This window comes from Geotrypetes seraphini, chromosome 3 (genome assembly GCF_902459505.1).
Source record: "Geotrypetes seraphini chromosome 3, aGeoSer1.1, whole genome shotgun sequence".
Lineage (NCBI taxonomy): Eukaryota > Metazoa > Chordata > Amphibia > Gymnophiona > Dermophiidae > Geotrypetes > Geotrypetes seraphini.
In genome coordinates this window covers 8,260,983-8,277,029 of record NC_047086.1, presented here as the reverse complement: position 1 = coordinate 8,277,029, position 16,047 = coordinate 8,260,983, and the positions used below count along the sequence as shown (strand labels likewise).

Sequence of the window (16,047 nt, the reverse complement as noted above, 5' to 3'; positions counted from 1 at the left end):
TACCTTGGTGGCAAAAATCCATGCAGGACTTACACCCTAAATGGTGAGATCCTAGCAAGGACTGTAGCAAAACGTGACTTGGGGGTGATCATTAGCGAAGACATGAAGACTGCCAATCAAGTAGAGAAAGCTTCATCCAGGGCTAGACAAATCATGGGCTGTATCTGTAGAAGTTTTGTCAGCTGTAAGCCCGAGATCATAATGCCGTTGTACAGATTCATGGTGAGACTCCATCTGGAATACCGTGTACAATTCTGGAGGCCGCATTATCAAAAAGATGTGCAGAGAGTTGAGTCGGTTCAGCGAATGGCCACCAGGATGGTCTCAGGATTCAAGGATCTCCAGTATGAGGAACGACTGGGTAAATTGCAGCTGTACTCACTCGAGGAACGCAGAGAGAGGGGAGACATGATCGAGACGTTCAAATATGTCACAGGCTGTATCGAGGTAGAAGAGGATCTCTTTTTCCTTAAAGGACCCATGGCAACAAGAGGGCATCCGTTGAAAATCAGGGGTGGGAAATTTCATGGAGACACCAGAAAATATTTCTTCACAGAAAGGGTGGTTGATCGCTTCCACAACAGGTAATTGAGGCAAGCAGCGTGCCAGATTTTAAGAAAAGATGGGATTGGCATGTGGGATCTCTTCATGGAGGTAGTTAGGGGGTGGGCCATTAGTGTGGGCAGACTAGATGGGCCGTGGCCCTTTTCTGCCGTCATGTTCTATGTTTCTATTTTATAATTTATTTGGTGTACTACTGGAAGCCAATGAGATTTTTCAAGAAGTGGGGTAACATGGTCAAATTTCTTTGCCTTCCAAATGAGTTTGATGGAAGCGTTTTGAACAAGTTGTAACTGTCTAATCTCTTTTTGAGGGATTCCTATGAACTGAGCATTGCAGTAGTCAATTCTAGATATGACTAGCGAATGGATCAAGATATTGAACGATTTGGATTCTAACCATTTGGAACGGATTTGTCTTAGTCTAAAGAATGTAGATTTGACCACACTGCTAATGTGTTCATGAAAGGATCATTTCTGATCAAAAATGACCCCCCCAGTATCTTGATTAAAGTGACCATTTGAAGAGTAGTACCAACTAATGTAATGGGATCATTAAGATTGATTCCCTCTTTCCAAGGAAAGAGCATTACGTTGGTTTTTTTGACCTAGAGTGCCAACCTATCAAGCTTTTCATTAATGGAAATAATTTCTATGGGATTTTCCACTAGGAGCTAATATTCAGTAGCCATCTCAAGCTGAATATTAGGACTCAGCTGGCTTAGCACTATTTAACCAGCCAGGAGCCATTCTTGGCCATTCAAATAGCACTGAATGTTGAATAGTTAGAGTAAGAGTTAAGAGTAAGAAGATTTTGATTAAAGAATGACACCGTGCCAAATTAGTCCCCATCCCCAGTTTTGTCCCTGCCCCATTCCTGTAAGATCTGCCTTAATTGCACAAGCCTCAATCACTTATGATGTTAAAGTGTTTGAAGCTTGTACAGATGAGGATTGAGCTTGTAGAAATGAGGCAGGGATGGGGAAAAATTTGTCCCCGTGTCATTCTTTAGCTTTGATCACATGGGATGGGCCTGTAAAATACTAGAAATAGTGGAGATAGACATCTCTTTGCCTGTAGAGATGTTTCCATAAGGGAAGATAGGAGGGGCTGAGTTGTGTTCTACTGCACGTAAACCAATTTCAGTGCTTGGCACTGTTGATTGCCAGATTGTGATGGCCAGATGTTGGAGGATGGTTTCTCTCCCCACTGAGATGGAATGGTAGGTGAAGATGGAGAAGTAACCTATGAATTAAGAAGCAACACAAAAAAGTTCTTAGAAATAAGGGAGCCACTCAAATTTTATAGTTGATTTAGAAGAACCACACATAGTGTAGTTCTGATTTGGCCACTATGAGGATACAGGAATGAAACTGTCCCAGAAACTCAGCTTGGCAATAGAATCTATCCTGTCGTCCGCGTGACTGAGTCTCTTGGATCCAACCCTTGCTGTCTCTTTACCACACTCAACACTCTACTCAAAGTTTCCTCACTTCAGACGTCTCCTTCGCTTTCTCCCCAGACCATGGCTGAGTACTTCCACGACAAGGATCACATGATTAACCTTGAGTTCTCAACTGAATTGTCTCCACCACTCTGACAACCCCTGCCGCCTTCTCTTCTCTCCAATTACTGAGGATGAAACCGCACAATTTCTTTCCTCTTCCAAACTAACTATCTACATAAGAACTTAAGAATTGCCATACTGGGACAGACCAAAAGTCCATCAAGCCCAGTATCCTGTTTCCAACAGTGGCCAACCTTGGTCCCAAATACCTAGCTAGATACCTGTTCTCTGATTCCATCCCCACCCATCTATTGATCAACATCTCTCCTACTGTCATCCCCACTATCTGCCATATCCTCAACCTATCACTCTGTACTTCAATTGTACCTGATACATTCAAACTGGCCATACCTCTCCCTGTGCAACCTAGCATCCTTCTAGCTTTTGCTGTCACCTTTTCAACCTGTTTGGCCACCTTAAGATCATCACATACAATCAAACCCAAGTCCAGTTCTTCTGTCGTGCACATATGTTCTTCACCCCCTAAACTGTACCATTCCCTTGGGTTTTTGCAGCCGAAATGCATGACCTTGCTTTTCTTAGCACTAAATTTTAGCTGCCAAGTTTCAGACCATTCTTCAAGCTTTGCCAGGTCTTTCTTCGGCGTGTCTACTCTATTACAGATTTTGGTATCATCCACAAGAAGTAGGCTACTGAGGGGGTGGCAGAGGACAGAAGATGCCTGTGGCAGGAATAAGTGGACATCTCTCCCGCCATCTTTTGTTTTAAAGGCATAGGGGGGACGGGGGACCCTGGCGGCAGGAAGGAGTGGGCATCTCTCCTGCCAAATGGGGGCCATCAAACAGCCTTGGGGGGTACCGGTGGGAGGGAGGGAGGAATTGGGGTGTTTGAGGGAGGGTCTGAGCTGTCAGTGCCTGAACCAATCAGTGCTCAGGCACTGACCGGTAAGTAAGTCTACAATAGCTCAGACCCTGCTATCACCAGCGACTGATCTCATGTAAATTTGGTAAACCTCATTTGCATGCGCGGTTCTTCGAGAATGAGTCTTCTTTTGAAATCGTTACATTTACGGCCGCTACATCTACTCGTCCTATTTTAGAGAACCTGGGCCTGAGTCATCCTGATATGTACAGACTGCAAGAGCATGGTGCCTTAAATGATATTCGTCGTTGATGCGACGTGCATGTCATATGCAATTTGATTTTATTTGTAAGTATGTAATTTGTTATAGTGTGTTTTTCTATTGATTTATACGACAAATGTTAATGTCTTATTTTGTATGTTAATATGTAACTCGACCTATATTTTCTTAAAAATCTTTGACATATTGCTTCTGAATTAAAAATCCATTCTGCCTGCAGCCTAATTCACACAAGTGGAATATGACAAAAGTGTAAAAGACCCAATCATTGCATTAAAAGGCACAATCTGCTTAGCATGTCTTTGATTTCTGTGTCATTGTTTTTTTTTTAGCTCCGTTCCAATCCCAAAGGATGTCTCCTATTTTAGAAGAGAGCGGGAGATGGTGCTGAGGCAAGGTTTACAGGTACCTGCAGTTATCATGAATTCAGTGCAAAAGCATTGCAACAAAGTTCACCCGTATCTTTAAGATGAGACAACTTTTTTATCCATTTCAAACATGGTCTAATTGTGAAGGTTTGACCAGCTGCCTTCAAGATCTATATGCAAAAGTCTTGATTACAGATCTGTATACAACCATACATCTCTGCACTACACCGTATGATATACGAGATCACTGCCACTTCCCCAAAGATCTTGCAAGAATTTTTGGAAATTTATAAACCGAGAAGAGAGCTTAGAGCTGTAAATGGGATGAAATTTAGGGCTCATTTTACGAAGGCGTGTTAGGGCCTTAACGCGCGGAATAGCGTGCTTGTGCTAGCCGCTATCGCTTCCTCTTGAGCAGGCGGTAGTTTTTCGGCTAGCGTGCGCTTTCCGGTGCGTGCGCTAAAAACGCTAGCGCACCTTTGTAAAAGGAGCCCTAAGTTTGGGGGGGGGGGGGGGGGGAAGAATGTCGACTATGTATGTTTGGATGGGAGCATCAGTGATATCTGTGGCTGGTGTAGAATTACGGAACGCCCTGCCTGGTATCTTGCGATACTGTATTGGGAGGATGAATTTTAAGAAAATGCTGAAAACGCAATTATTTGCCAATGCCTTCCTATCCTCTTTAGATTTCCCTGACAGTAATGTATGATTTAAAGCCTGTTTGTATTTCTGAATTGCTTGAATTAGACTTGCTTTGCGTGCAAATGTGAATTGGTTGGGCTACCTACTTTGGAGTCGATCATTTGATCTGACGTCTTTGCTTGTTTTTTTGTTTTTTTTTTTATTGTTCAATATTTTTTATTGAGTTTTTTGAAAAAATATAAGAAACAGTTCAAGTACATGGTATCAAAATATAAAACAAAACATTTAGAATAACAAATATTCAGTTACATTGAGCAATGTAGAATTGAATCGTTTTAAAAGATCTAAAGTACTAGGACTGTTCATGAAAAAATAATAAAAGAAAAGATAAGAGGAAAGAGAAATTGAAGGAAGAAAGAAAAAGAATAAAATGAGGAAAAAGATGAAGATAAAGAAAAAGAAGAGGAAGAGGAAGAGAAAGAAGAAGAAGAGAGGAGTGTCTATGAAATAGATTGAACATATGAGTCTAGGAATTTCCAGGGTGATTTACATTGTATCAAACTTTTGGAAAGTCGAATTATATTTTTCTTTTCATAAGCATATGATTCAAATTTATGATACATGCTCAAAGAATTCCACCAAAAGGTATAGTTTAGTAATGAAGAGGACTTTTGGTTGCTTTTTTAATTGGTGAATTTTGTTTTGACTTGATATTATGGTATTTTATTTGGGGGGGATGTTTATGATGTTGTCCAGACATGTCTACGTTATATGTGGAAATCGCAGGGAAACAAGATTTTATGTCTGGGATATGGAAACCGCAGAGTTGTATGCGGTTATAAATTTTTAAATAAATACTACCATTATTAATTATTTCTATAGCGCTACCAGACGTACGCAGCGCTGTACAGAGTCACAAAGAAGAAGAAAACAGTCCCTGTTCAAAAGAGCTTACAATCCCCTTGTGCTGAATTAAATTATGAAACAATTGTTTAATGCAAAAAGTGTAAAGAAGGATGCTACATTGGAGAAACAAGCCAGATGCTAAAGACTAAGATTCATCTACACAGAGGAGTGGTCTAATGGTCAGAGCAGCTGGCCTCGGCACCCTGAGGTTGTGAGTTAAATTCCCACTGAAGCTCCTGTGACTCTGGGCAAGTCACTTGACACTTCACTGCCCCAAGTAACAGAAAAAGCAATATATCAAGTCCCAAACCCTTTACCCCTTAAACATCACAATACCAACCAGGATATCACTTCTTTCAGATGAAAGCGAATCAAACAATGCACTAAGGCCCCCTTTTATCAAACTGTGGTTCAACTTTATACTGTATTACTATTAAGAAGGGGATCACGAACAGATCGGAGAAGGTTATCAAGCCGCTGTACTGAGCCATGGTACGCCCTCACCTGGAATACTGCATCCAGCACTGGTTGCCGTACATGAAGAAGGACATGGTACTACTCTCAAATCTTCCCTCTGTGATAAATTTCTCAAACCCCTCCCCTCCAAATAACTATACCCTACCACCTCTCCTCCCCCGATCTCTCCTTTCCTCCACCCCAATCCAATACTTCCTTCCTTCCCACTTACCCCTCCCCTCTCGACACCCTCCCGTAATTGATAATTGATACTTGTCATTTACCACTCTTTATCCTCGCCATACAAGTAACTATCTTTGCATAGTAAACCGCTACAACCGCATTATCCAGTCTCTTGCACTGTATCTTATTCTTTAAGTCTCTCGCACCACATTTCACTGTATAAATATCTCTGCTGTAGATGTACAGACTCCTGCACTGTAATTCTGCTTTGTTTTTCCGCTGTATTAACACCAATGCTAAATATGTACAGTCCCCTGCATTGTAAATTGCTCTCAACTGCATAGTATATTCCCTTACATTGTATCTTCGCTGTATATGTACAGTCTCTTATACTGTAAACCGCTCTGAACTGTTTGTGGTATTACGGTATACAAAAATAAAGTTATTATTATTATTACTCGAAAAGGTCCCGAGAAGAGCGACTAAAATGGTTAAGGGGCTGGAGGAGTTGCCATACAGCGAAAGATTAGAGAAACTGGGCCTCTTCTCCCTTGAAAAGAGGAGGCAGAGGGGACATGATTGAAACATTCAAGGTACTGAAGGGAATAGACTTAGTAGATAAAGACAGGTTGTTCACCCTCTCCAAGGTAGGGAGAATGAGAGGGCACTCTCTAAAGTTGAAAGGGGATAGATTCTGTACAATCGTAAGGAAGTTCTTCACCCAGAGAGTGGTAGAAAACTGGAACGCTCTTCCGGAGGCTGTTATAGGGGAAAACACCCTCCAGGGATTCAAGACCAAGTTAGATAAGTTTCTGCTGAACCAGAACGTTCGCAGATAAGGCTAGACTCAAATAGGGCACTGGTCTTTGACCTAAGGGCCGCCGTGTGAGCCGACTGCTGGGCACGATGGACCACTGGTCTGACCCAGCAGCGGCAATTCTTATGTTCTTATTTATCATTTCTATAGCGCTGAAAGGTGTACACAGCACTGTACATTTAACATACAATAGACAGTCCTTGCTTGGAAGAGCTGTACTCCAGCGAGGTAAATGCTCCAACGCTCATAGGATTTGAATGAGTGTCTGAGCATTTACCTTGCCAGTTCTACCACAGTTTGATAAAAGGGGCCCTAAATTAATCCAATAAAAAAGGTATTACCTCACACCTCCCCCTTTTCACAAAGCCACATTAGGCTTTTTTATCGCCAGCTCCAGCGCTAAAAGGGGGATTGGTTTTCTATCACATTACAAACCATAACATTATACTGCTTTATCATCCGACCATATGATTTTCTTGTCTCTGACCCACCCAACTCACCCTTTTTTCTCACCTTATCCTCCCCCTCCCTCTTCCTGTGAGATTGCCACTGGAATGCTCTTGTTCACTTATGTATTCTGATATTTGTCATCAATTGCTTATTTCTGGTCTAAAGGGTTAACTTCAGAAGCTAATCATAAGATGCATTGTTTTATTTTATTTCTATATATTACATACCAAACGTTCCTGTAAGGATGGACCCCCCCAAAATGTAAAGATGGAGGGGATATGTGAAGCGCCCTTACAAACGCCAGGTCCCGAGTTCAATACCCTCACAGAAGATTCACCAGGAAGTAAAATCAAATGACAAGCACAGCCAGAAGTGAGGCATAAAGAATATAATAGAGAAATAGAGAAAGGCAATCTTTAAAAAGATACTTAAGCTTTTACAAATACAGAGTGAATACAGAGACTGCTTCTGTGCTCCTGTGAATGAGAGAGGCCAGTCAAAGAAAGAGAGGCGTGAAATTCCCAGTAGAGCAAGAAGGAGAGAAGGGGGGGAGGCGATGGTCTAAGCTTCAGGTTCCAGAGATAGAGAGAGAGGTGTGTTGCAGAGAGGAGGCTTTTATAGTTTGGAATCTTATTCTGAATATAGAAACTATTGTATTTCCCAGTATCTTTCTCTGTTTGAAACAATGGTTAGTTTAATTGATAAGGAGGGTGTGATACTTGCAGGCATGGTAGATGGGATTCGTCTCTGGCTTAGCCTATCTTCTTGATAAACAATCCAGTCCGGCTGGATGCTTAATGTATGTGGATTCTGTGCAGGAGCATTTGGGGTCTAACTGCATTAACATTATAGAGTCAGATTGATATAATTTCCCATAGGCCTTTGCTGACATTGGTCAGGGCAACCAAAATGCCGATTGCTAGCAATGCTAGGCTGACAGTTCCCTCTAAGCAGATCGCGTGAGTAATCGCTAACAGATTCTAAGAGCGTCATTTACAGATTTTACATGGTCACTCACAAAATCTGGAACATTGTTGGTCTTTAGAACTTGTCACTCACCCCCCCAAAAAAAATGTTCGTGTATCCAGCCTATCCTTACAGGGATCATTGACCATATCCCGTCCTTAAAGAAATCCAAGCTGAGGAAGTAGCTGGAATACCAATAGAATGATGCAGACTTAGCTAAAATAGAGCCTGTACAATGATGTGGAATGTGACCTGCAGCCTGGGACACATTTGTCCTTGTCCCTGCGGCATCTCAATATCCCCGTTCTGCCCCTGTCCCATTCCTGCAAGCTCTGCCTTAACCACCCAAGCTTCAAACACTTATGATTTTGAAATGTTCGAGGCTAACGCAGATTAGGACAGAGATTTCGGGAATGGGGCAGGGACAGGAAGAGAACTCTCTGGAATGGGACAGGAAAATGAGTTCCCATGGGGACCATTCTCTACGTGGGAGAAAAGTATAGAAAATTGAATAAATAAATGGTGTGGAGAGTTTCAGCCTCTGATAACCAGAGCTGGTATTGTGCTGTCATAATGCCTCATTCCACCAATAAGAGCCAACCTCATCAGTGATGTCACAATGGCTGGATTGTCCTACACTTAGCTCACTTTTACTACATTTTGATTTATAGAGTGGTGCAGTGTAGAGAATGACAACGGGGACACATTTTCCCTATCCCCGCAGGAACTCCATTTCCTTGTCCCATCCCCGTGGGTTTTGTCGCTGTCCCTGCCCCATTCCTGTAAGCTCCGCCTTAACCGCCCAAGCCTCGAACCCTTATGATTTTGAAATGTTTGAGGCTAATGCAGATGAGGACAGAACTTGCAGGAATGTGGCAGGGACAGGGACGGGAAATTGAGATCCGGCAAGGATGGGGACAAATGTGTCCCCATGTCATTCTCAGCTCATCCTGACAAACACTTCCCTAGATTATATGGCCTTCTCTTTCATTTACTTAACAGTCAATATTCACTTTTAACCTCTGGGGACAGCATATGGTCCAAAACTACTGACACAAACAGCATTACAGCAAAAATTTTGACTGCGGAGAATCGGTGAATCTCATCCTAGGTAACGGTCAGTTTTAGATGTGGGATGAATGTTTGTTGAATCATGTCCTGCTTTTAACATCTAGAATTTTAGATCAGATTTATTACCTCAAGGCAATAAACCCGTTGTTCCATGAAGGAAGCTAATTGGTTATAACTGGATAAACGAGGCCCTGTGTTGTCTGATTATTGTTTGACAGGTAGCAGATGCAAAGTCTCTGGGTATTCAGGCCGATGTCCTGCAGAAAGAGCTGGAGAGTTGCCTGAGACACGAGTACACTGCGGAGAGTATGCCTCTCCTGCTACACCAGGTAATGGGTCCGTGTGGAGTAAGGTTCGGTGCTTTCAGCGCTGTTATTTAATATCTATATGGCTACCATTGGTCAGCTGTTTCAATCTTTAGGAGTTGAATACCGCATTTATGTGGATGACATTATTATTTTTTTCCCCAGTAAGTGTGTGGGGAGATGGGTTGGAAAAGTTACTGAGTAATTATATGAGTGAAATTACTGGGTGGATGGAGAAGCAGGGTTTGAGATTGAATGTAGACAAGACCGAGATAATGTTTGTAGGGAAACCAGACCATGTTAAATGGCCAAAAACATTAAAAGTAATGGATGAGGTACTACTAGTGAGGAAGTCCATGACAGTCCTGGGAGTAAAATTGGACCCAGGGCTTACTATGAATTGTCAAGTTGCAAAAACTGTGCAAGTATGTTTTGCACAAATACACTTACTGTACCGGGTGAAACCAATACTGTTATTATCCAACTTCCGTGTTGTTGTACATGCAATGGTCTTGTTACGGCTGGACTACTGCAATGTCCTGTACCTGGGAATAACAAAGACCAGGTGTAGGGTAGGGCATTGCAGGTGGTCCAGAATGCTTCAGCCAGGTTGATAACTGGAACATCAAGATATGAGCATATTACTCCATATTTTCAACAACTGCATTGGTTGCCAGTTGCGTTTCGAATTCAGTATAAGGCAATCATGTTACGTCATCAGTTTTTATATGGTACGATGCCTGAAATTTTTAAGAACATGATGTCTCGTTATCAACCACAAAGATCCCTGCGTTCTGCAGGTGCTGCATTGTTGAAAACAAAGGCCAACCCTACACATGTAGACATGAACGCTATGACTTTTACATGTGCAGGAGTTAAGTTATGGAATGGCCTTGTTGGCCAGATTCGAAAATGTGGAGAGAGGAATTCTTTAATGCATTTTTCTAACCAATTGGTTTATACTACATTGAACTTATGCTACACTGAATATGTTTTTTATTTTCTTATTTTGTATAGATTTTTAACATTTTATGTATGTAACCCCTTGTGAAACGTTTTGGATAAAAAAGGTATAGAAATAAATAAATAAGGCTACCAAATTTTATGATCGTAAAACCCGGACCCATGGCCCAGCCCCATGGCCCACCCAACCCTGCCCTGTTCTACCCAAGTCACGCCCTGTTCTGTCCCATCCCCACCCCAACCTCTTCTCATGCTTGGAGCCGCGTCAGGAAGGCATCTGCACATGGGCAGATGTGATGCGATAACATCACACGCATGCATGTGTCGTTACAATCAAGACCGGCATTCCAGTCACCGAAGAGATCCAGAGGATGGCCATGGCCTACGTGCAGACGGAGGACGACCCAGGACGGTGGACAGAGGTCTCTGTGCAGACCGAGGCTATCCCCCAGAAGAAGACTTCAGTCTCCATAAAGACAGATGAGGTTGGCTAGCTAGACGGAGACTTCCTGCAGGAGCTGAGGAGCCTAAGGGAAGAGGTGAAGCGCCTGAGAAGCATCTGGGAAGATGAGGCCTTCATCGACAGAGTCATCCAGGAGCTGGTGCAAGACAAGACCAACCTCGAGACGCCCAAACCGACCAAACTTATAACTTTGAAACCAATGATTGGGGTACAGGAAGAGGCTAGAGACACTGACTTCTGGCAGCTGGTAACCTCCTCTACAGGCAAACACAGAAGACCTTCCTCTTCTTCTTCTTCTTTTTCTTGCAAACAGGGCAGTTTTACTTCGACACCACAAATCACCTTGAGGAACAGATTCCAGCTTTTACAGGAAGAACCTGCCAATGAAGTACAGGAAGTTGTCCAACAGATGGCTCCGGTTCCGGGGGCAACGGATCAGCTCCCCCCGAAGAAGCGCAGAGTGGTAGTCATTGGGGACTCCCTGCTGAGAGGCACCGAGAGACCAATTTGCAGACCAGATATGCAATCCAGAGAGGTTTGTTGTCTACCAGGAGCCAGGATCCGGGATGTGACCGCCTGCTTAGAATGACTTAACAAGCCCCAAGACCACTTCCCCATTTTTCTCATCCATGTCGGAATGAACGACACTGCCAGGAACATCCCGGAGAAAATATCTGAAGATTTTGGAGTCCTGGGTGAGAAGCTGAGGCGGATGGAAGCGCAGGTGGTCTTCTCCTCGATCCTTCCAGTGAGAGGTAAGGGAAGAGCCAGGGAAGATCGTATCCAGAGGGCAAACGAGTGGCTACACGGATGGTGCAAAGAGATGAACTTCGGATTCCTGAACCATGGAGATGCATTACTAGGACTACAGGGACCAGACGGGCTCCACCTGACCAGAAGAGGTAAGAACGTCTTTGCTTCATAGGGCTTTAAACTAGGTAAGTTGGGAGAGTGTACCCACTCACATACTGGTGTGGTAACTATCCTGGTGGGGTAAGTTGCCACTCCATTTCTGAGTCTGAAGTAAGTACACACATGGCAAACAGTACTGTAGGAACCACACTAATTCAGGCGGGAAAATCACCACAGAGACCAAGCAAACAAAGTATGGAGGACTATGTACATTAATGCCCACAGTTTAGGCAATAAAATTCTGGAATTAGAAACAGAAATAAGGAACGCCGACCTAGATGTGGTTGCAATATCTGAGACCTGGTTCACAGATTCCCATGGGTGGGATATGGCTATACCAGGATACAACTTATTTCATCGAGACAGAGAGGGCAAAACAGGAGGAGGGGTAGCACTATACACTAAAGAGGACATCAAAGTTACCAGGATCGCATACGTCCCTTTGGGTGAACCTGGACAGGGGGAATGACAAATGCCTGTATCTTGTTGTTGTATATAGACCTCCAAGACAACAGAAAAACATAGATATAGAACTAATTGAAGATATAGAGACCATCACTCTGCCTGGAGACACGGTGTTGTTAGGGGACTTCAATATGCCTGATGCAGATTGGAACAAACTTTCTGCTACGACCAGCGGCAGCAGAAGGCTACTAATCTCCATAAAGGGAGCACAACTCAAACAGATGGTATTGGAGCCCACTAGGGATCAGGCGATACTGGACCTGGTACTCACCAACGGAGAAAGTGTCACAGAGGTTTCAGTAGACGATACGTTGGCCTCCAGTGACCACAACATGGTGTGGTTTCACCTCAGGAAAGGATTCACTAAGATCTAACACATCCACAAAGGTCCTCAACTTTAAGGGCACTAACTTCAAAAGCATAGGTGATTTCGTCTATTGGGCGCTGCAAAACCAGGCCGCAACTGATAATGTAGAGGTAATGTGGTCAGCTCTGAAATCTACCCTACATGAAGCAACCAACCTCTATATAAAAACAGTAAGTAAATGGCAGAGAAACAATAAACCTCATTGGTTCTCTGCGGAGATCTCGGACCTCGTAAAAAAGAAGAAAAAAGCATTTATCTCCTGCAAACAATCTGGGAAACGAGAGATTAAAGAAGACTATCTGGCCAAGTCTAGAGCTGTCAAAACAGCAGTCAGAGAGGCCAAACTCCGGATGGAAGAGAATCTAGCAAAGAGCATTAAAAAAGGGGATAAATCCTTCTTCAGGTATATTAGTGACAGAAAGAGGAACACAGATGGGATAGTGCGCCTTAGGAAACCAGACAGGAATTATGTAGAATCGGACTCCGATAAAGCCGAACTACTAAATGAATACTTCTGCTCAGTCTTTACCTGCGAGGCGCCGGGATCCGGTCCACAGTTACAGACAAGGGAAAGCTCGGAAGACCCGTTTTGAGATTTTGAGTTTACGTCCAGCAGCATCTACTATGAACTTTCAAAGCTCAAAGTGAACAAAGCCATGGGACCAGACAAACTATATCCCAGGGTGCTTAGGGAGTTGAGTGATGTCCTGGTGGTAATGGCAAAAACCCAATAAGCTAGAGATGTCTCCAGTAGATGGTTGAGAAGCACTGACTTAGATGTTGGTTGTTATTTCTCGTTAACTAACATGTGTTTGTCTTCTCCAAGTTTTTCACAGATAGGATTCCCCAGCTAGTTCAGAGCAAATATTTGCACCTGCTAAGATGGAGAAGATTTTGCCAGCACAGCAGCACCATCGAACACCTCTACCCTCTCTACCAGGTAAGAGATCTGAAGTACAGGGAGATGACTGCACACACTGCTGCGAATCACTGAAGTCTGAGGGCTCACCAGTGCACCTACTCCCTGCATTGAGACCATGTTTATGCTACTCATACTGACCAGGTTTTCACCTTCTCCTTCCAAACAGTGAAGAAGGTCATGAAAAGCTTGTGGACACCAGCATTTTCTTTCCTAATCATTTAAAAAGTTCACAAACCACAGAGTTGATCCCTTCCAATCAAAACATGTATTACACATAAGAACATAAGATTTGCTACTGCTGGGTCAGACCAGTGGTCCATCATGCCCAGCAGTCTGCTCACGCAGCAGCCCTTCAGTCAAAGACCAGTGCCCTAGTGCCCTATTTGACTCTAGCCTTACTTGCGTTTGTTCTGTTCCAGTAGGAACTTATCCAACCTTGTCTTGAATCCCTGGAGGGTGCTTTCCCCTATAACAGCCTCTGGAAGAGTATTCCACTTTTCCACCACTCTCTGGGTGAAAAAGAACTTCCTTATGTTCGTACAGAATCTTTTCCCTTCTAATTTTAGCGGGGAACTGAGACATTTCACTTTTCTTCATCTCTTAAAATTTTTCATGTGATGAAGATGTGTGCCGATACTAGACCCACACATTCATTCACCAGACTGAAACATTTCTGGAGCACGTGATCCCTGCTTAGTACCTGTATTCCTTCAGAATATCTGCAGCTTCTGCCCCTTGTGCATCCCCTCCCCCCCCAGCCTTCAGACAATAGAATAATATATGTTTTTTAGTTGGAGATAAAAACAATGACAGGGTCTTACCTTGTTCCTTAGGCCATAATGACTGGTGACAAACATACCATGATCAGCAGACCCCACTTCACCTTTGGGATTCTCTCGATTCTGCCTGTTGACATCTAGTAATTCTGATCAATACTCTTCCATAGTCAGATAAATAGACACTAGCTTAACTCAAAGTCTGTACCCATTGCTATCTCCTCTGGGTAATCCCAAGGTGAATTTACTCAGTAACGGGATTTGGCATTGCATTCTTTTCGTTTCATCTATAGTGATAGAGCCCTGAGTGAGCTGCACTCTCTCTCTGTTCCCCTTAAGGATGGGACCCCTGAATGAATTATACCATCTCTGACCCCCCCTTAGCAATGGGGCTCTGGATAAGGCATTGAACCACATTTAATTTATTGTAAACCTCTCTCTCTAGAATTTTCTCTGTTTGCCTAACCCAGGTTGCCTGCTACATTCTCAGCTTCTACTAGGACCTGTGAATGCAGCTGGTCCACTTGAATGGGGCATGTTGCTTCCAAAATTAATGATGAAAATATAACTGGGAACAAGACTTCTCAATATGTAAATCAAATAGTAAGGCTTAAATGTAGATGTTGAGAATATAAAGTAATACAATTTTTCACAAACACTCAGATTTGTGTAATCCGACCAAGAGCCAAAGCTCCTATAGTTGAACCCACCGTCCCATCACTGTGTATGATTTTGATGTGAGAAATAGTAAGTGAGGCTATTGATTAATAACTTTGTTCTCAATGGCAATGAGAGGAAAAGCCACTCCACTTAGCTTTAAGATGTGTTAGCAGGTCCCGACATGGACCATGTTTCGAGGGTCTGTTTCAAGGAACCCAAAGGAGAAATGCAAAACTTTGAATGCCAGAGAAATAGTTGCTATGTGAATCGGACAACAACTTGTGTTCATAAGCTGAAACGGTCTCTTCTAATTGTATGTGAAAAATTGTATTACTTTATATTCTCAACATCTACATTTAAGCCTTACTATTTAATTTACATATTGAGAAGTCTTGTTCCCAGTTATATTTTCGTCATTGATTTTGACCTCTCACCTCTGTATATTTTTGAGAGCATTTTCCTCACTTCCTATTATTTTTGACTTAGCTTCCAAAATTAAGCCATACCCTAATGCAGTGTCTTTCAAACTGTGTGCCACGAGAGATTCCAGAATCTTAGTTTATTTTTAAAAATTCCCTTCATAAATATTCACTAGAATAGATGACATGTACGTCATGTATGCAAGAGTCTGTCAATGTTATGAGTGTCTATGTGCAGAAGGATACAGCCGCCCAGACAAGCATCATTCTTTGATGTGATTGGCAAGTAATTTTATTTTTATTTTTTATGCAGTAGTTATCCTAACTTGAGCAACAAAGCAATCAAGGCTTTGTTACCGTTGGATCTTCTTATCTTTGTGAATTTGGATTTTCAGCTCTGACAGAAATTAAATCAAAGAGAACGACTGCAGATGGTGAATGATGACATGTCTTTGCTTGTCAACTATCGAGCCGTGTTTTTTAGCTCAATTGCATTCAAAAACAAGCTCCATTGATTAGCAATTCTATTCTGTCTACTTTAGTTTCATCATTGTTACAATTACCCATACATAGCTTAAAGAACTTTAAATATTAGCTCTAAAATTTAATTTTTTGTTGGTTTTGCAATTTTATCATTTCAATTATAATGTGCTGCGAAAAACATTTGCTCCATTTAGTGTGTTGGAGCTTAAAAAAGTTTGAGAGAC

The 16,047-nt window shown here is 42.6% G+C and overlaps 1 protein-coding gene across 2 annotated transcripts in view; it reads left to right on the top strand.

Annotated features, from left to right (window-relative positions):
- Positions 1 to 16,047, top strand: part of LOC117357639 — a 269,485-nt gene that overhangs the window by 7,692 nt on the left and 245,746 nt on the right. For both annotated transcript variants that reach the window (XM_033938503.1, XM_033938504.1), the window contains exons 3-5: positions 3,562 to 3,634; positions 9,307 to 9,417; positions 13,390 to 13,503. In XM_033938503.1, the coding sequence (XP_033794394.1) occupies positions 3,562 to 3,634; positions 9,307 to 9,417; positions 13,390 to 13,503 (298 nt within the window). The remainder of the gene's footprint in view (positions 1 to 3,561; positions 3,635 to 9,306; positions 9,418 to 13,389; positions 13,504 to 16,047) is intronic.